Here is a 20363-nt window from a genome sequence, read left to right on the forward strand (position 1 = left end):
GAAATCGCTTATTTTGCAGGCTGCTGAACTGACAGCTCTTGGTGTGACGGGCACTTCGTCGTGTGTCTTCAGATTTTAGTGCTTTCGGTTTCTGATTAATTTGCAAAAAGGATGGAAATGGCTGTAGTGAACACCTTTTTCCAGAAAAAACAGGAACATAGCGTAACTCATAAGAGCGGAAGTAGGAGCACCCAGGTAGACTACATCTTGTATAGACGAGGTAGCCTGAAAGAGATCAGTGACTGCAAAGTAGTTGTAGGTGAGAGTGTAGCCAGACAGCATAGGATGGTGGTCTGTAGGATGACTCTGGTGACAAGGAAGATGAAGAGGACAAAGGCAGAGCAGAGGACAAAATGGTGGAAGCTGAAAAGGGAGGAGTGTTGCATGGTTTTCAGGGAGGAGTTGAGAAAGGCTCTGGGTGGTCAGGGTGAGCTTCTAGATGATTGGACAACAACAGCTAGTGTTATCAGGGAAACAGGAAGAAGAGTACTTGGTGTGTCATCTGGAAGGAAAGTAGACAAGGAGACTTGGTGGTGGAATGAGGAAGTGCAGGAGTGTATACAGAGAAAGCGGTTAGCAAAGAAGAAGTGGGATACTGAGAGGACTGAAGAGAACAGACAGGAGTTCAGGGAGGTGCGGCGAAAGGTAAAGATAGAGGTAGCAAAGGCAAAACAAAGGGCGTACGATGATTTGTATGCTCGGTTGGCTAGTGAGGAGGGTGAGAATGATCTATACAGGTTGGCGAAACAGAGAGATAAAGATGGAAAGGATGTACAGCAGGTCCGGGTGATAAAGGACAGAGAGGGAAATGTATTGACAGATGCTAGAAGAGTGATGGGAAGATGGAAAGAGTACTTTGAAGAGCTGATGAATGTGGAAAATGAAAGAGAGGCAAGGGTTGAAGAGGTGATTATCGTAGACCACAAAGTTGCAAAAATTAGTAAAAGTGAAGTGAGGAAGGCATTGAAGAGGATGAAGAGTGGAAAGGCAGTTGGTCCTGATGATATACCTGTGGAGGTGTGGAAGTGTCTAGGAGAGGCAGCGGTAGATTTTCTGACTAGATTATTCAACAGGATCTTAGAGAGTGAGAAGATGCCTGAAGAATGGAGACAAAGTGTGATGGTGCCTATTTTTAAGAATAAAGGGGATGTGCAGAATTGTGGAAACTATAGAGGGATAAAGTTGATGAGCCATACAATGAAGTTATGGGAAAGAGTAGTGGAAACTAGACTGAGAGCAGAAGTCAGCATTTGTGAACAGCAGTATGGCTTCATGCCTAGGAAGAGTACTACAGATGCAGTATTTGCATTGAGAATGCTAATAGAAAAGTACAGAGAAGGCCAGAGGGAGTTGCATTGCGTTTTTGTAGACCTAGAAAAAGCATATGACAGGGTGCCAAGAGAGGAGCTCTGGTATTGTATGAGGAAGTCTGGAGTGGCAGAGAAGTATGTTAGACTGGTGCAGGACATGTATGCTAGCTGTGAGACAGTGGTGTGGTGTGCTGTAGGGGTAACAGAGAAGTTCAAGGTGGAGGTGGGACTCCATCAGGGATCAGCTCTGAGCCCCTTCTTGTTTGCAGTGGTGATGGACAGGCTGACAGATGAGGTGAGACAGGAATCTCCGTGGACCATGATGTTTCAAATTGTTTAAAACTGGCAATGAAATTCACTAAAAAATTAAATTAGTTCCCTCAAAGTTATACCAAAATTTCACCAGATTAAATTGTGAACTTCCCTCAAATTTACTGTGAGATTCTCATCAGTTCTTCACAAAATCCCATAAATGTTCGCATGAAATTTCATAGCAGTTGCCCTGAAATTCCCCCAAATTTGCTGTAAAATTCCCTAAAATTTACTGTGAAATTCCCTGAAAATGTCACCATATAATTCCCCCGCCAGTTCATGACAAAATCCCATTTTTCTAATTTTCTTTAAAATAAAGTCAGTTTTCTGTTTGAGAGGGAAGTGGTGGAAATTACTACACAATAATTCCTTGAAATGACATTGAAATTTCCTTCAAATTTAATTTAAATTCTGTTAAAATGACACTGAAATTTCCTTAAAATATCCTTTGAATTCCTTAAAAATGAAAATGAAATTCCATAAAAATACCATTAAATTCCCTTAAAGTTGCCCCCTGACTTAATTGAGAAATTCCCGAAAACATTTTCTTAAAAAAGAACCTACAAAGTTGTAGGTTAAAGTGACAAGTTAAAGTGAAATTGTAAAAAAAAAATTATTTGAAATTAAACACAAGTAAAATTACGTAAAATTGATTGAAATAAATTTGAAATTGAGAAGAAATAAATCAAAGTGGATTAAAACAAAGTTAAATAAATAGAGTACAAATTGAGAAATTTCAAAGAAATTTGAGTGAAATGAAGCAGAAATTAAATTGAAATTAGAAGAAAGAAGAAATGTAAAAAAATTAGAGTGCAATTAAAAACTAAATTAAAAATGAACGTCAGAGAAATTTAGAAAATTGAAGTGAAATGAAACAGAAATGAAAGTGAATTTTAAATGTAATGGAAAGATTACAGAAATCAAAGAAAGAACTGTAATTGAAATTAGGAAATTGAAGTATCATTTTAATTGAAATTAAGTGCAATAAAATTGAAAAACTAATTGGGATCAACAAAAGAAACAAGACATGAATGAAGACGTCGTCGAAATAAAGAAACTAAAAGTGAGCAACCCGTGTTTGTTTACAACCAGGATGACCTCTGACCCCTGCGCCGTTCAATTTAACTTCCGGCTTCATGTTTACATTTTTGCAATCTCAGTCCACCGATGCGTCCCCGGACGTAGCGACGCCTTCACGGGAGCTCCAGCATGCCGTGGCGCTCCAGGATCCGCTGGGTGCGGCCGTGCACGAGCGCCAGCGCACGGATGACCACGCGCAGGACGGGCGCCGGGTCCTGGCCGTCCTCCACGCACACCAGCCGCAGGAAGTGGTTTCGATCCGGCAGGGCGAGGAAGACGAGCTCGGCGGCCTGGCGTAGCAGCCACGGGTGGTGCGGCGCTAACGCTACCGCGTAGGCGTCCCTGGAGGGAGGGAGGGAGGGGGCGTCGACACGCAGAACTCCATTTAGAAAACGGGTGTTTTTAATTTGCACGCCGTCCACGGGCTCGTCGGGTCAAACCGAGTCAGAAGTCGTTACTCCCCTGGCTTTTGCTTTGCCACGGCCAGACTTCGGCATTACAGTTGTCAGTTTGCCGCAACGAGGCTAATAGTTACCATAGGCTGCCATTCATTGTGCTAAGCTAACTGGTTTCTGACTACCTGTGCCCCTGAGCGTTGGGGGCTTGGCCTGCTACCTTCACAGGAAGAGGTCGATTTTCAATTTGACCATCTTGTTTGCAAAGTGAAGAGGTAGGCTAATAATTACTTAAGCTAGCTATTCATTGTGCTAAGCTAACTTGTGAGAGTTTCAATCATCTCTTTGACAGTTTGGGTTTCAGACTACCAGCCCTATTCTTGCATCGTCAGGTGTTGGGGGCGTGGCCTACGACATGCAAAGCTCGTCAGGAAGTGAGGAAACATGACAGGAAGTCAAGAAGTCTGGAAATATGACAGGAGGGAAGGTAGAGGCTAATAGGAGGTAAGCTAATAGTTACCATAGACTGCCATTCATTGTGCTGAGCTATAACTTCTTATATTCACATCTCGGCAGGAAGTAAAGAAACAAGACGAGTGAGTTAAGAAGGATGGCAGGAAGTCAGGGGACACAACAGGAAGTCCGGAAACATGACAGGAGGGAAGGGAGAGGCTAATAGGAGGTAAGCTAATAGTTACCATAGACTGCCATTCATTGTGCTAAGCTCACTTGCAACAAGAAGCCTGGAAATATATCAAGAGGGAAAGGTAGAGGCTAATAGGAGGAAGGCTTATAGTTACCATAGACTCCCATTCATTGTGCTAAGCTCACTTGCAACAAGAAGCCTGGAAATATATCATGAGGGAAAGGTAGAGGCTAATAGGAGGAAGGCTAATAGTTACCATAGACTCCCATTCAATGTGCTAAGCTCACTTGCAACAAGAAGCCTGGAAATATATCATGAGGGAAAGGTAGAGGCTAATAGGAGGTAAGCTAATAGTTACCATAGACTGCTACTCATTGTGCTAAGCTCACTTGCAACAAGAAGCCTGGAAATATGTAAAGAGGGTTAAGGTAGAGGCAAATCGGAGGTAGGCTAATAGTTACCATTGACTCCCATTCATTGTGCTAAGCTAACTTGGTCAAAACCGGCCTTCCCCAGTGTCTATGTCCGACCTCCAGCGTTGGGGGCGTGGCCTCCTACCTGCACAGCTCGCCGGGCGTCCTGTAGCGTCCCTGCCCGTCGGGCCCCCGGCTCAGACCCTCCAGCAGCAGCTGGAGCCACAGCAGCGAGCGGTGCAGCCGCAGCAGCGTCCTGCAGCCCGAGTCCGAGCGCCGCGAGAAGTCCACCACGCCGTCCCTAAGCTCCGCCTCCACCATGGACCGCACCGAGCGGTACTCCTGCTTTGGGAGGCATACGGACGTCTTTACTCCACCCGGACTCCCCCTTCGACGCCCCGCTGTTAGCCTTAGCCTCACCTTGCTTTTCAGGCTAGGCGCCGGCGCCATCCGGTGGTCAGGTGACGTCCGGGCGCCGTCTTTGATTGACAGCTGTCGTATCAGCACCACCTTTTCCCTCACCTTCTGGGAGAAGAAGCCCACCATCGACCCGAGAGACTCCATGAAGCTGGAGAGGAAGGAGCACGGCAGGAAGTGAGGCATCAAGACAGGAAGTCGAGACGGCCGGGTGTCGGGGAACACGACAGGATGAAGAAACAAGACAGGAAGTGATGAAATCTGACTGGAAGTCAAGAAAAACATGACAGACGGTTAAGAAACAAGACAGGAAGTAAACAAACATAACAGGAAGTGAAGTCACAAAACAGGAAGTCTGGAAAATATACAGGAAGTTTGGAAACAAAGCAGGAGGTTAGGGAACACGACAGAAGGTTAAGAAACAAGACAGGAAGTTAGGAAACATACAGGAAACAAACAAACATGGCAGGAAGTCAAAAAACACAACGGGAAGTTGACGAAAAGCGACAGGAAGTAAACAAATACGACAGGAAGTCAAGAATCTCAACAGGAAGTCTCGGAAACAAAACAGGAAGTTAGGAAACAAGACAGGAAGCAAACAAACATGGTAGGAAGTAAATAAACTCAACGGGAAGTCTTGGAAACAAAACAGGAAGTGAGGGAACACAACAGGAAGTGAAAAAAAACAAGACAGGAAGTGGCGTCCCGTCCCCACCGGAGCAGCTGGTCCCAACTCTGAAGGTACGGCTCCAGGAGGACGTCGTCCTGGTCCTCCGGCAGGCTGGACCTCAGGAAGCCCAGCAGCAGCGCCGCCTGGAAGGGCCGCCCCGGGCACGCCGGGATGGGGGGCGTGGCCTCGCCTGGCTCCGCCCACTCCTCGGGAACCGGGCCGGGGAAGAAGCTTCCGGACGGCGTGGCGGGCGGAGGATCCCGGAGCTCCTCCACGCCGTCCTCGGCTGGAGGGAGGAAGGTCAAAGGTCAGTTCACACATCCAGAACCTTCTCTCACACGACGACAAGAAGAAATAACGTGTGAATGATTTACGAACTCAATAAATTGTTATATTACATAAATGAATGAGTGAATGTTGTTTTATGATGTGAAAAATGATTATATTACATAAATGAATGAACGAAATAGTTAATGTTATACGTCTCTATGTGACCCAAATGAATGTGTGAATGAATTAATGAAAAAGTGAATGAATATATTATGAGAATAAGAATAAGAACAACTTTATTCATCCCGTAGGAAATCGTTGTGCCAGAGTTACAAGAAAAACATACCAGTATTAAAAAATAGTGGGAAATTGTATAAACAGTGAAAAAAAAGGGAAAATAAGAAATACAAATAACATGAAAAAATACAAATATAAAGTGTTTTAAGGTCTTAAGTATCAAGTGAAAGGTAAGGAATGCACAAGAGTATGAAAAAATATTGTACAATCTCAAAATCCTTGTATTTAAAACCTTAAAACACTTTATAGCCTCGACTTTGACACTTTATAGTTTTATTAAATTTGACCATTTTTATTAAATTTGTATTTCTTATTCTCCCCCTTTTGTTTTTTTTTGTTTTTTTTCTTACTGTTTATACAATTTCCTACTATTATTTATTATTGTTATGTTTTACACGAAACTCTGGCACAACAATTTCCTTCGGATAAATAAATAAAGTTGTTCTTCTTCTTATTCGAATGAGTAAATTAATATGACATAAATAAATGGCTGTTTGTCAACAGGATGAAAATGAACAAGTGAATTCATTTATAACATGACTAAGAGTGAACATCTGTGATTGGTCCACAGCAAGCTCCGCCCCTCGTCCAATCACAGCAGAGATAGGCCCCCGAACGGCGGACAATGAATGAATGCATGAACGAATAAATAAATGAACGACAGCTGACATTATCTGGCTAAGTTAGCCAGATTCAAATCCCTGGGCTCTGATTGGCTCAGGATGTCAGGTGACAGGAAGTAAAGCGAAGCGGAGACTCACGTAGCCACAGGGCGCTGAGGAGGAGGACCAGCATGGCCGCCGTGGTCGCCATGGCGGCCAGAAGCAGGCGGCGGCGAGGCCACAGCCGCCGCCGCACAGCCATGGCGACGGAGAACCCCTCGTCAAACACGCTAATATCCAAAAAACACACGCATGCCGGCGACGCTCATCACACACTGCTGCCTCTTAACACACACACACACACACACACACACACATAAGCATACACACCGGCACACACCCCTCAGCACAACCTTTGAATTTGACTTTTGACCAGCATGTGCTTATCAGGCCTTGTTTGTTTCACACACACACACACACACACACACACACACACACACACACACACACACACATATATCCTTCCACTCAAACATTATTGATAAAACGGCAGAAAAACATGGATGCCAGGAATTTGTTGTTGGTTGAACAGAGGCACCTGATTGGCTGAGTCAGATGGAGGCCAGTGATTGGTTAAGAGTTAGATGGAGGAAGCTGATTGGCTGTTGGTTATGAAAGTAGCTGATTGGCTGTTGGCTTGGTGGAGAAAGTTGACTGATAGGGAGTTAGATCGGGCTTCTGATTGGCTGTTGGTTAGATGAAGTATCTGATTGGCTGTTTGTTGAACAGAGGTAGCTGATTGGCTGTTGGTTAGACAAAGAACTTTACACCTATTTACACCAGGTTGGATTATTTGCTTCAGGTTGGGTTTATTTAGATCACTTTCAGATTATTTAGATCACTTTGGGATTATTTGAATCCTGGGATTAGTTGGTTCACTTTAGGTTGAGTTAGCTCAATTTAGGATCATTCACTTCAGGTTGGGATTATTTACATCAGGTTGGGATTACTTAGATCATTTTCAGATTATTTAGATAACTTTGGGATTAGTTAGATCACTCTAGGATTAGTTAGATCACTTAAGGATTATTTGGATAATTCTTGGATTTGTTAGTTCACTTTAGGATCATTCACTTCAGGTTAGGATTATTTACATCAGGTTTGGATTACTTAGATCAGGTTGGGATTATTTCCCGGTGCTTCTGTCACAAACTACCTCCGTTTGTAGTTACCTTGTCGTCTCCTGGGTTCTCCAAGTTCTCCAAACTCCTCCAACACTTGATTAAAAACTCAGTGGTTGTATGATTGACAGGTGGCCATGTGATTGACAGCTGACAGGATGATTGACAGCTAACCGAGTCAAGCCCCGCCCTTATGAGCCAAGGGGCCGTGTGATTGGCTGCCGGGTAAAAAGTGAATCTTGAAGAAGAAGAAGAAGTAGAGGAAACCCAACTCCCAGATAAATGAACTTTTGCCCACGGCGACCTCTGACCTCCAGGGGGCGACAATCCCCCGCCCAAACATGGCTACTGGTAATCAATTAATCTCGACCAATCAAAGCATCAGCCGGAGGTTCAAACCCAAGCTTTATTGGACGTTCAGGGTGAAGGCGTGAGGAGGAGGAAGAGGGACAGGAAGCCGACCCGCTCCCACTTCCTGTGTCTCGTCCAATGACGTCGTCACATTCGGAGAGCGAAACAATCAAAAGAGAATTAACCTGTTCGAAAATCGGTAATCGATAATCAATAATCAACGACAGTGGGAGTGTTCTTACCGATAATACGTAACACCTACATGCACATTCATTCATATTAAGGCTTCAATTTTTACTTTATTGCTTTCGTTTTTGAAACTTTTTTTTTTTTTGGGGGGGGGGACAATCATCGTCATGACGACCGCCGACATTTGGCGCGGGACGTTTCCACGGCGACACGATCCCGTGGTCTGGTGGTGGTTAGCCCCGCGGCTACAAAGGGCGGTGTTAGCATTCGGGGGAAAAACCAAATTAGCGACGTAGCAACGCGACAAGGTTCTAATGAAGAATAAGGTTCTTTTGAAGAACCAGAGATGGAAGGCAGTGGAGCTTACCTTCTCCAAATGGACTGGAGTTTGAGAAGAAAAAGGAAATTAAAATCATGTATTGTTTCAAAGAGCAGAGATTAGCGGCGAGCCATTAGCGGAAATGTTCTGGTGGTTTTCAGTTCCTGCTTTATACATGAGTAGTTACACATGACTAGCGCATCGTTGCTTTTTTTTTTTAGCGACGCTTTTTTTTTTTTTTTTTCATCTGAGCTCAAACTTACAATTGACGAACATCTTTTGTCTTTCCGGAATGTTTTTTTCCCATTTTGAGCGAAAAGAAACAAAAAAGTTATTGTCGTGAACCATGAGAGGACGGATTAGCTAACAACTATCTGATGCTAAACCCGTCTGTTGTCAAGTGAAGGCTTTTTAATCCGACTTCGGAAAGTCCCTCAGTCAAGGACGGCTTTCTGAACCCCTTTTGTGAACGGCTCGCTAACGCTAGCTAGCCAGGTTCAGCCCAAGTTGCGCAATAACAAAGGTACAACAGCCTGGAAAGCAAAGTCCATCATTTGCTGCATTTAGCACGGCATGACAAGAGAACCGGAAGCTCGTTTTGATCGCTAGCTAGTTGTACACCTGCCTTGTTCCGCGTGGAAATCCATTACTTTGGAGAACCGAAGTGCAGCAATCAACTCAACACTAACTGAGAGGACCGTGGGGTCAGAGGTCAGTGAGAAGCTTCTGGGTTCTTGTGCCGTCCTGTCCGGGTTCTCCAGGTTCTCTGTCTTCCCACCACAGTCTCAACAAGTCAGCAGGTTCATTGAAGACTAAATTGAAGACAAGCGACCTTGTAGTTGATAGGTAACCTAGTGGTTGACAGGTGACCGGTCTAGGTCCAGGCTACACCCAACCGTTCGCCCCAGAGGGGTCTGACTCTGCTCCCTTAGTGAAAGTACTCAAAGGTTGGAACCGTCGTCCCTGTTTGGCTCTGAAGAACCTGGTCCTGGTTTGATGCTTGTGACCGCCAGCTAGCCGTTAACCTTTAGTGGCTGTTGAGTCAAGGCGCCGACGGATGGGGTACAGCTGTTGACTATTATTGTGTACTAAGAATATTAGCGGTAGCGCAACTATGTCCAGAACTTTGATCACTTCCTGTTAGCATCATGTGGTGTCACTCCTTTGGGCGTCGACTCACTGGATCCTCGGAGGCGTCGTTGTAAGTCACTGTTCTTCTTCACGACCTCTGACCCCTGTAAGATGCAGTTGTGGCTAAAAGCATAACCAGGAGCTAATTGGAGCCTTGCTGACTCTCATGACCGTTGCGCAAAACAGACAGAAGAGTTTCCCGACGTGGTGAAGTGATGTTCAAGACCTGCTCAGCAAAAAAACAAAATAAAAAAAAATTAATCATGTTTCTGCTGTCGACTGTGGGAACAACTTGTACCAGAAAACAACTGCGATGTGCCAGCTAGCGTTAGCTCGATGCTAAAATAATTGACCGAAACGCACAAGTCGAATATCTGACTCGTTGTCAGTTTAGGCAACTTTGAACTTCCTGCTTCCCCTCCGTTCCAAGAAGCTTCTGGTTCCACGGCGTGGACTGATTCTACCTTTGATTGGACGCTTTAGAAGGTCAACAAGTTTGAAAGGAACACGCGCGAGTGACCTCTGGTGGCCGAATATGGCGAAACCAGAACCAGAACCCGACCGCCCTGGTTTCGTCCATCCGTGAGGATTGAAGAGAAGAACATCGTGAATCCGTGCGTCGCTCCGCTGTCCATTCCTGAGGTTGTCACTCAAATTTCCTGGATCCTCCGTCCACCGTGACTCTAAGGCTCTGACACTCTTGCTCATCCAAACGGAGAACATGCCACGGTCAAAAGGAAAATAAATGCATCCAAGGTTATAGTAATGGTCGCTCCCTCGTCCTCTGTCGAGCAGGCGGCCGTCGAGGTTCATGCAAGCGCTCCTTAGCATCTTGACAACGTGCATCAGGTCCCGCCCTTCCCCTTCTCTCGCCTCCGCCACCGCCGGCCTCCGTCATTGCAGGTAGCGGTAGACTTTGAAGCAGTGGTTGCCCGAGTCGGCCACCACCACGTGTCCATCGGAGGTGAGGGCCAATCCCTGGGGTCCGTAGAGAGGGTCAGCAGAGGTGTTGATGTAGGACAGGAAGGAACCGCTTCCGTCGAACACCTGGGGGACAGTCCAATGATGCTCAAATAACATTCAAGTGATGGTACTTGTTGGTACACTGTGGTGGCCCGGTACCTGTATCCTACTGTTTCCCCAGTCGGCCACGATGATGTTCCCATTGACGTCCACGGCGACGCCGGTCGGGGCGTTGAACTGGCCGTTCCCTTCGCCGTTGGAGCCGAACTTTAGGACCAGTTCACCTTCAGGGGTGAAAACCTGCACCGGGAGAGAGCGATAGTGAAAGGACGTTCACGTCGGGACCAGTCGCTCGACACGAGTCGGCCGGTACCTTGACGGAGTGGTTGTGAAAGTCTGTGACGATGATCTCGTTGTTGTGGTTCACGGCTGCAAAGTGAGGACCTTCAGGATAGGAGAAGGCAGAGAACCCAAGATTAGTAGTACCAGAGGAGCAGGAGCCTGACATGAGGGCCCCCACTGGCCAAACAGTAGAACTGTAAGTAAGAACTACAAGTTTATCCTGTTCTGATACCTCAAAGATTCTAGTGTGCCTTTCCAGGACACCACTTCCCATTCTGTCAAACTACCCTTGTCTAGGGACCCACCTGGATCCGGTCACCATCAGGGGTACAGAAGTGGACATTGTGGACACCTACAAGTACCTGGGTACGACTGAAAGAGCTCTGACAGGACGTCAGTGTCCATGCAGGAGGTGATGGACGTCCATGATGCTGAGGAGCTTCCTCAGCATCCTTCTCTCTGGACAACAGTCTCCAGCTCCACTCCCAGGACAGATCCAGCTCTCCTGATGAGCTTCTTAAGTCTGTCTTGATCCTGCTGCCCAGCACACAACAGCGTAGAAGATGACTCTGGACACCTCTTTCAGTCGTAGACTGATCCCACCAAGGAGCTCCACTGAACGCCACAGGAGGTCTTTCCTACCTGAGGCTATCAGACTTTTTAATTCCTCTTCCTTCAGCCGAAGGGAATCTTCAAATCTTTGTAGTTAAGACCTTAAAACACTTGATAGCCTTAACCTTGACAATGTATATTATATTGTATTTCTTATTCTCTCTCCTTCCTACTATTATCTATTATTGTTATGTTTTGCTTGAAACTCTGGCACAACAATTTCCTTCGGGATAAATAAAGTTGTTCTTATTCTTATTCTTACAGCAACAGGAATCAGGTCGGACGAAAGGACCCCAGAAGATCTTATAACATACGACCCACATTACCATGCTGACGGGTTGAGGAACATTTGGTCCAAATTTGGGTAACCAATCACAAGACAAGCCTCCGAGTTGGTTTTATTTTAGATCAAATTCAGTAGCGCCATGGAGAGCTGCGCTAATTTGTTCAGCACCAGGGGGGCTGAGTTCAGGAATCTGAAAGCAGGTTCTGTACCACATGATGCCCCCATCCAGGAAGTAGCAAGTGTCACCTGCAAATTGTTTGTCCCCGTTGCCACGACTACCGAACTTGGAGATGAGCTTGCCGCTCAGCTGGAAGATGAAGACGGTGCAGGCCTTGTTGTCCACCACGATCACGTGACCGTTGCGGTCCACGGACACGCCCTTGGGCCCCATCAGCCGCCCCGAGCCCAGCTTGGTCTGGGGAGGAGCGGGAGAACATTGCTTGGAACCCCGGGAGGCGGAGATCCCAAGGGCGTAGACGACGGGAACCTACCTTGTACTTTCCGTCGGAGGAGAAGATGCTGACCCACTTGTTGTCGTAGTCCGCGATGATGATGTCGCCGCTAGGGTGCACAGCTACGCCCGTGGGTCGCTGCAGTTGCCCCGGCGACCGGCCCCGAAGCCCAAAACGGTTTTTGAATTCTCCTTCATTGGAGAAAATCTGGAATGAAGAACCCAAAGGCAGAGGTTCACATGCCGCTGTCATGAGGTTCTTGCCTCAAATTTCGAGTGTCTTTTCTGAAAAACAATTTGGAATGTGAGGAGATACCAGAAGTGACCTCATCTCAGCACTGACCTCTTAGTACTGACCTCATCTCAGTACTAACGTCTTCTGAGTACTTACTTTATCTCAGTATGGACCTCCTCTCAGTATACAAGTCATCACAGTACTGGCCTTCTCTTAGTGCTGCCCTGATTTTGGTGCAATGCTTTTTTCTTCGTACTAAAGTTGTCTCGGTACTGATCTCCTCTTCGTATGGACCTCCTCATAGTGCTGAAGTCATCTCAGTGCTGACCTTCTCTTAGTACTGCCCTGATTTTGGGACTAGGTACCAACTTTGGTACCGACCTCCCCTGAGAATTGACTCTATCTCGGACCATAAAGAAACCAGTCCAGTTGGGTTCTGTGGAGTCTGACCCGTCCCAAGCTTGTCTTACCTGGACACACTGGTTGTTGCTGTCAGCGATGAGGATCCTGCCGGTGGAGGAGGCGGCGACGCCCTGCAAGTTTGTGAACTCGCCCTTGTTCCTCCCTTTTGTCCCTGAACGCAGTAAAACCAACAACGACAGAAGTCACAAACAACGGTTTTACCCTTCAGTTGCTCCCTGGTCCAGAGAGGCCAGGTCAAAAACACCAGGGGGTACTTCAGAGGCTCTGGATTTCGCCTGACTGACCCTTGACTGACCTCGGGGTCCACTGTTCTGCACAAAACAAAGTTCTCTGCCAGTTTCTGTTTTCATGTTTGTTTATTGACAATCCCCAGTTTTTCCCCGCCGCCGTGTCCTTCCTCACCGATCCTGAAGATGAGATCATCCTCGATGGGGTTCTGCGTCTTGCGGCGAGGGGTACCCAGGGCGCTGCTTGCCCGCTTGGAGCCCTTCTTCTTCTGGCCAGGGGACTTTCCCCGTCTCTTGGCACCCTCGGAGGAGCCGGTGGACGGGGTGGCGGCCGCCGCGGAGTTGGTGGCGGTGGTGGTGGAAGGGGACACCTGAAGCGAGAGGGACGGTAATGGGGTTTTCTAAATATCCAAATTGTGAGGAATTTTTCAACTGCTGACAAAGAGTCTTGGCTCCGGTAAGGTAAGGGGGTGGGTTGAGTTAAGGCAAGCTAATTCAAGGTATGGTGGTTTGGACGTATGATGTTGAGGGTATCTTGATGAGTTAAGGTAAGCTAAGATAAGTAATGGAGGTTTGGACGCAGGAAAGTAAGCTGAATTATGGTAAGAAGGTTTGGATGGGTTCAGGGAAGCTAACTCACGATAAGGAGGTTCGGAGAAGTTAAGGTTAAGGAGGTTATGATGGGTTAAGGTAAGGTGCTTTGGGTGAGTTAAGGTAGGGGGTTGGATGGGTTAAGGAACGCTAACTCAAGGTAAAAAGGGTTTGAATTAGTTAAGGGAAAGAGTTTTAGATCGGTAACTAATGGTGGTTTGATGAATTAAGGTAAGCAAGAGTTAAGATTGGGAGGTTGTGATACGTTACAGTCGGGGTATTTGGATGAGTTAAGCTAAGCTAAGTTGAAGTAAGGAGGTTTGGACAGGGAAGGCAAGCTAGGATAAAGAGGTTTTGACGGGTTAAGGTATGCTTCGGTAAGCTAGGGAGTTTTGGGCGAGTTAAGGTCGGGCCGGTTAGAAACAGGACGTATGTTTCTCTGCCTCTTGCCGTGGCACTGCAGCCGATGGTCACGTGACAAGAGGCGGAGTCCCTCAGAAGCTAGGATTCTGTTTTCAGGAAGTTGTTCCAGGGTGCGCACCTCCACGTCGATGTCCGGTGGCCTGGCGACCATCAGCTTGAAGGGGCTCCCCTTGATGTGCTGGTCATACAGGCGCAGGGCCAGCGAGAAGTCGCCCTCCTTCGGCACCATGTACACAAACTCGTAGGTCCCGTTCTTGTGGTCGACTATTTCTCCGTCCACGATGCTGCCGTCCGGCGTGAACACCTGCAAGCACATGGTGCCGACGGTTCAGTTTCCACCCGAGAAAACAAGACGCACCGCACTTCCTGCTAGCACAGGCGCCGCCGACCCACCTCGGCAGACAGAATAGCGTTGCCGCTCTTGCAGGCGCCACCGGACTTGTCTCTCGTCACTATGGTAACCGAGGCAGGATGACCCACGATGCACTGCTCCAGGCCGGTGCCCATGGCCTCGCTCTGGCTTGCCACCGCACTGAAAACAACAACAACAAAAGGGGCTTGGATGACTTGAGGTTTGATCACTGTGGTGAGTTCAGGGAAGGGAGTTGAGATGCCTCAAGGTAAGACGGTTAGTATGGGTTAAGAGATGGGGTCAGGGTTGGGTTAAGGTAAGCTGGTTTACATGAATTAAGGTAAGGGAGTTTGGATGGGTCAACAGAAGTTGATTTGGGTGACTCAAGTGAAAGGGTTTTGGATGAGCTAGGGTTTGTATGGTTGGAGGTAAGGAAAGGCATGTTTGGATGAGTTGAGGGAGGCTAAGTTACGATAAGGGTATTTAGATGATTTAATGTAAGGAGGTCTGAATGGGTCAGGGGCCTAGTATGAGTTAAGGTAGTGAAGTTAAGGGAGGAGTTAGGGTAAGGAAAGTGTTTGGAAGTTAACCCTTGTGTTGTCTTACGGGTCAAAAGTGACCTACTACCATGAACCTATTTTCTTCCAACTTGAAATTTTATGACGTTTCCTAAAGAGACCCTATAATTAGAAAAAGTGATACTTCTTTTTTGTTTGTTTCCATGTGGGCTGTACATCACTAGGGTACAAAGGTTGTCTTATGGGTCATTTTTGACCCGTCGGACAAGGGGAGTAAACACAATGTTAAGATCGCACGAGGGTTAAGGTAAGGGGGTTTGGATGGGTTAAGGGTTGGTATGAGTTGAGTGAAGTAAAGTTAAAATAAGTGAAGTTAAGGGAAGCAAAGTTGAAGGTAAAGGTGTTTAGAAGCGTTAAGGTGGTTTAAGGGTTGGTGTGGGTTCAGTGAAGTGAAGGCGAGGGTGTCAGGAGGAGACACCTGGTGGTGACGATGGTCCCCAGGTTGTGAATGGACTTGCGCAGCCCGTCGGTCTCCAGCAACAGGTCCAGCTGGTCGTTCTCCTGCGGCTGGAAGGGAAGCCCGAGGCCGGCCAGCTCCTCCAGACGTCCCGCCAGGCGGCGCTCCGGCTCCCAGGCGGCCGCCCCGGCCTCGCCAGCTAAAGCCTCCTCGGCCTGGGCGCAAGTGGAGTTGAGCTCCTCCTCCCCCTGGAGGAGGCCGTCCACCTGAGCCTGGAGGACCTGGAGGTGATAACGGTTGGTAGTTCCTCTCCTGAAGGGACGTTCCAGCGACGCTCCCAACTCCTGGGAGGATTTTCCCTCCGCCTACCTTCTGCTTGAGGCCGAAGGTGACCTCCAGCTCCATCAGCAGGACGCTCTTCCGCACATCCAGCTGCTTGTGGAGGTCCTCGAAGCTGGACACCACGTCCTCCTCAATGGAGGCCCTCTGGTTGGTCAGCTGCTGCAGGATCTCCCGGACCAGAGACAGGGCATCAGACACCTGCGGGAGTCTGGAGAGACGGTACCTCCCAGAGGTTATCATTCTTATTATTAGCAATATTATCAGTATTATTATTATTATTTCTAGTACTATTATTAGAAGTGGTATTTTAAGTGTTGAGTATAAAGCACTTAAACTGTTGTTATGGTGACATAAAACAACTGGTACTGCTGCGCTTGTTCTTGTCATTGTCTGTTGCTATGGTGGTTGTTGTGGTGGTTTATATGTTGTTGTTGTTTTGGTTGTGATTGTAGTGCTGGTTATGCGTTGTGTTTGTTGTTGTTGTGGTTGTCGTCGTCATCATCATCATCGTAGTGGTGGTGGGTTATATGTTGTTGTTTTGCTTGTGTGAGGGGTGCTGATCTAGTCCTTGTTGAGGTGGTGGCGGTGTTGGTGCTGGTCTATATGTTGTTGTTGTTGTTGTTGTTGTTGTTGTTGATGTTGTTGTTGTGTTAGTGCTGGTCCATGTGTTGTGGTTGTTGTTGTTATTAGTGTTATGTTGGTGCTGGTATATGTGTTGTTGTTGTGTTGGTGCTGGTCTATCTGCTGTTGTTGTTGTTGTTGTTGTTGTTGTTGTTTTAATGCTTGTCCATTCGTTGTCGTTCTTGTTGTTATTAATGCTATGTTGGTGCTGGTATGTGTGTGCGTTGGTGCCGGTCTATGTGTTGTTGTTGTTTTTTGTTGTCGTTGCTGCTGCTGTTGTTGTTGTTGTTATTGTTGTTATTTTGGTTCTGGTCTATGTGTTGTTGTTGTTGTTGTTGTTGTGTTATTGGTGTTATGTTGGTGCCGGCCTATACATTGTTGTTGTTGTTGTTGTTGTGTTATTGGTGTCATGTTGGTGCTGGTCTAAGTGTTGCTGTGCAGGCAGAGTCGGGGTCCCACCGGCCGGCGGCGGCCCCCAGCCTCTCCTGCAGGTCCCTCCTGCTCTGGTCCAGGACCCGGTCCAGGGGCAGCCGGGGGTGGGACTCATGCTCAGGGACGCAGTCGGCGCAGACGGGACGCTCGCAGGACGAACAGAACAACAGCGCCACCTGCAGGACGAGCGGATGGATTCACACATCCTCAGCCTTGACACACACACACACACACACACACACACACACACACACACAAGGTTGACCCGACCTGCCCGGGGTGCAGGGGGCAGCTGTTCCTCCCGGGCGGCGCCTCCAGGACGGTGCACTCCTCGCTGCTGCTCTCCGGGGACGGTTGGCGCGCCTCCATCTGGCGGCGGCGGCCTGAGGGGGCGGAGCCTCCAAACACCCCCCCGATCCCACCTGGTGGCCAGAAGGGGGAGCCGGCGTTCCCGCGGCAACCTGGCCGGGATGGTTTCCGACGTCGGCGGCGACCGGGGTCACCTTCCTCCTCCGGGTCACGTCGGAAAAACCAAGTCGTCTTTATTTCTGGTTTCAGGGAAGAAACAGAAAGAAAGAGCGACGCTTTCATGGAAAGACTGCGACTTACTGGGGGTTTAAGGGGTCAGGTGACGCTGGCGAGAATTCTAAGGGGTTTTGGGTGATGTTAAGGGGGATTCTTAAGGCTGATTCATAATTCATATTTCATATTTCATTGTATTTCTTATTCTCCCTCCTTCCTACTATTATCTGTTATTGTTATGTTTTGCTTGAAACTCTGGCACAACAATTTCCTTCGGGATAAAGAAAGTTGTTCTTATCTTATCTTATCTTATCTTATCTTATCTTGTAAGGGTTCTGTATGACTTTCAGGGAATTCTCAAAGGTTTTGGGTGATGATGAGGAGAATTCTTAAGGGTCCTGGAAGATGTTAAAGGGAATTCTTACGGGTTTTGTTGATGTTAAGGGGAGTCCTTAAAGGTATTGAGAGATGTTCCTAAGGGTTCTGGAAGATGTTCTGGAAGAATCTCAAGGGTTTGGGTCCTTTGGGTTCTTCCATACGGCCCCAAACACATGAACCCCCCCGAATGAACACAGAATGGTTCAATCCGGCGGGACGACGGCTCGCAGCAGGAAGAAAAGTGTCGGAAGTGAAGGAGTGAAGGAGTGAAGGAGTGAAGGAGTGAAGGAGTGAAGGGAGGGAAAATGAAGAGCAGGAATGTAGGTCAGCCTGGCGTCTTCAAAGCAACTTCGGAGAGGAGGCTGCGGTTGCCACGGTAACAGGCTGCGGAGGGGGAGGAGCCCCGGCGGCGTCGCAACACCAAAAACGATTTCGGTCCCAAATTTAGCATCACCGCGTTCAAAGAGAAGGAGAACCACCGAGGGAGGCTGACCCCTGACCCCTCACCCCTGACCTTTGACCCCTTGACCCCTGGGGCCCAACACCACTTATCAATACACACGATTGTGTTGATCAGTATCTTATCAACCCTGTTTGTTCCCATCTCTAATATTTTGGCTGTAAAGGGACGACCGCGGCCCCTGATTGATTCCCGATCACTGGAAACTGATCACTGATCGCAGAGTATTGACGACCCAGGCTGGGTGTTGCCGTGGCAACCCACATCACCCCCCCCCCGACCCTCATTAATATTTTATGAGGGGAGGGGGTTATGGATATGAGTCTTCTTTGATGGTCGTTATAATCCTGTTTCACACACACACACACACACACACACACACACACACACACACACACACACACACATGCGCTGCAATGCCCTCATTCAGTGATTTTCTGCAGAGCCACATAGTGCGACTGTTGTTACCGTGGCGACAATCTGTAACTGCCACGTAGTGACAATTGCGTCGTTCTTTTTTTTTTCCTCCACAATTTTGCCCCCCATGACAAAGTTAAATAACACACACACACACACACACACACACACACACACACACACACACACACAACACACACTTACAAATTGGGAAACACTTTAGCAGGGTATCAGTCGAAAGCTAACGGAAGTTAGCCTCAACTCCCCCCATAAAAAAAAGAAAAGAAAAGAAAAGAAAAGAAAAGAAAAGAAAAGAAAAGAAAAATGAAATAATACAAAATAAAATAAAATAAAATGAAATAAAGAAAATTAAAACCAAATAAAAACTAAATTAAACTAAATTAAATTAAATTTAATTCAATTTAATTAAACAGTTAAAATAATAAAGATATTTTGGTTTGGGGATTTTTTTTCCCATTGAGGGTGTTTCAAAATTCCCGCCCCTGTTTCTTAAGGATTCTTGACAGGGAAGGATTTACTTACATCACAAAAAGAGTAAAACTTTGACATCATATATATTTTGTAATTTTCACCTAAGCTGGAAAGAAAAAGGGAAATAAAACAAATATTGAAAAGATTTCTGTGACACTTTTTGTTTTCTAAAATTCAAAAATACAATGAAACATTTGAATTCATTTGAACATATAGACATGTGTATATATTTATATCCATATATATTCATGAATAGAAACGACATTGTTTTTCCTGCAGATAAATAATATCCCATGCAAATATTCCCTGGTTTTTAGCAGAATAATCCTCGGCTGTGATTACGATGGGATGGATGAATGAATGAATGTGTTCCTGGAACAGGTGGCGACTGCAAACTGATCCTAATCCAAATTTGAGATTGCGGAAAATATCTTTATTTATCTTTGTTATTTTTTTCTTTTCTTTCTTTTGTTTTTTTTCCCCTTCAGAGGATCCTGGCAGCCCCGGATCAGCTGCGCCGGACAGCGTCATGTTGCCGTTAGCAGACGGGAGGCTAAATGGCAGCACATGCAGGCCTGGAAGCACGCAAACACACACACACACACACACACACACATACACACACACACACATACACACACTCACATACACACTCCATCATCCTGCAGTCCTTCCGCCTCTTCTCTCCCAGAAAAAAACATGCTGCAGATGCTGCTGTCAAATCCCCCCCTCCATCTCTTCATCCTTCCATCCCTCCATCCCTCCATCCTTCCATCCCTCCATCCCTCCATCCCTCCATCCCTCCATCATCCAAAACCAGGAGAAACGACACTCACCATGTTTGTCAAACGTCTGTTTTCCACCCTGAAGCGTCACGTCATGATCCCTCTGCTTTGCTGTGTGTGTGTGTGTGTGTGTGTGTGTGTGTATGTGTGTATGTGTGTGTGTGTGTGTGTGTGAGCGGATGGGGAGGGGGTATCATCGTCACGGCAACACCACCAGCAGCAGCACCAGACTGAAAGGGAGGCAGGGAGGGAGGGGCCGGGGGAGGGGAGGTCAGGAGGAAGCTGATTGGACGGTTGGACTGTCAATCATGCTTCCAATACACCTTCCTTTCTTTATTTTTAAAAATTCCTTATTATTCCTTATTATTTTATTTATCATTCTATTATTTCTCATTATTTCTTTCATTTTTCCTCTATATATTTCCTCTATTATTCCTTATTAATTTTTCAA

The 20363-nt window shown here is 46.9% G+C and overlaps 2 protein-coding genes across 4 annotated transcripts; both read right to left on the reverse strand.

Moving 5' to 3' along the window:
- Window positions 1-2000: 2000 nt before the first annotated feature.
- LOC147223287 (ceramide-1-phosphate transfer protein-like) lies at window positions 2001-6799 on the reverse strand. 3 transcript variants are annotated; one of them, XM_086166377.1, is made up of 5 exons: window positions 6572-6799; window positions 5289-5529; window positions 4577-4724; window positions 4302-4498; window positions 2001-3044 (listed from the first exon to the last, which is right to left on the reverse strand). In XM_086166377.1, the coding sequence occupies exons 1-5, from the start codon at window positions 6672-6674 to the stop codon at window positions 2816-2818; spliced, it is 918 nt and encodes a 305-aa protein (XP_086022503.1). In that variant the 5' UTR covers window positions 6675-6799; the 3' UTR covers window positions 2001-2815. The 3 variants fall into 3 exon arrangements, with proteins under 3 accessions (XP_086022503.1, XP_086022502.1, XP_086022500.1); XM_086166376.1 differs by having other exon boundaries at window positions 4302-4501; XM_086166374.1 differs by having other exon boundaries at window positions 4302-4724.
- A 1866-nt stretch (window positions 6800-8665) lies between these two features.
- trim2b (tripartite motif containing 2b) lies at window positions 8666-20087 on the reverse strand. The gene is made up of 14 exons (XM_086166373.1): window positions 19964-20087; window positions 17129-17406; window positions 16886-17034; window positions 15833-16013; window positions 15485-15744; window positions 14530-14668; window positions 14255-14440; window positions 13298-13493; window positions 12943-13046; window positions 12278-12445; window positions 12033-12201; window positions 10920-10990; window positions 10706-10846; window positions 8666-10630 (listed from the first exon to the last, which is right to left on the reverse strand). Exons 2-14 carry the CDS (start codon window positions 17225-17227, stop codon window positions 10478-10480), a joined length of 2016 nt encoding a protein of 671 aa, XP_086022499.1. The 5' UTR covers window positions 17228-17406; window positions 19964-20087; the 3' UTR covers window positions 8666-10477.
- Window positions 20088-20363: the final 276 nt, after the last annotated feature.

The sequence above is a fragment of the Fistularia commersonii genome, chromosome 19 (genome assembly GCF_037954325.1).
Source record: "Fistularia commersonii isolate RoL2024-O1a breed Wild chromosome 19, RoL_Fcom_v1.0, whole genome shotgun sequence".
NCBI classification, from domain to species: Eukaryota; Metazoa; Chordata; class Actinopteri; order Syngnathiformes; family Fistulariidae; genus Fistularia; species Fistularia commersonii.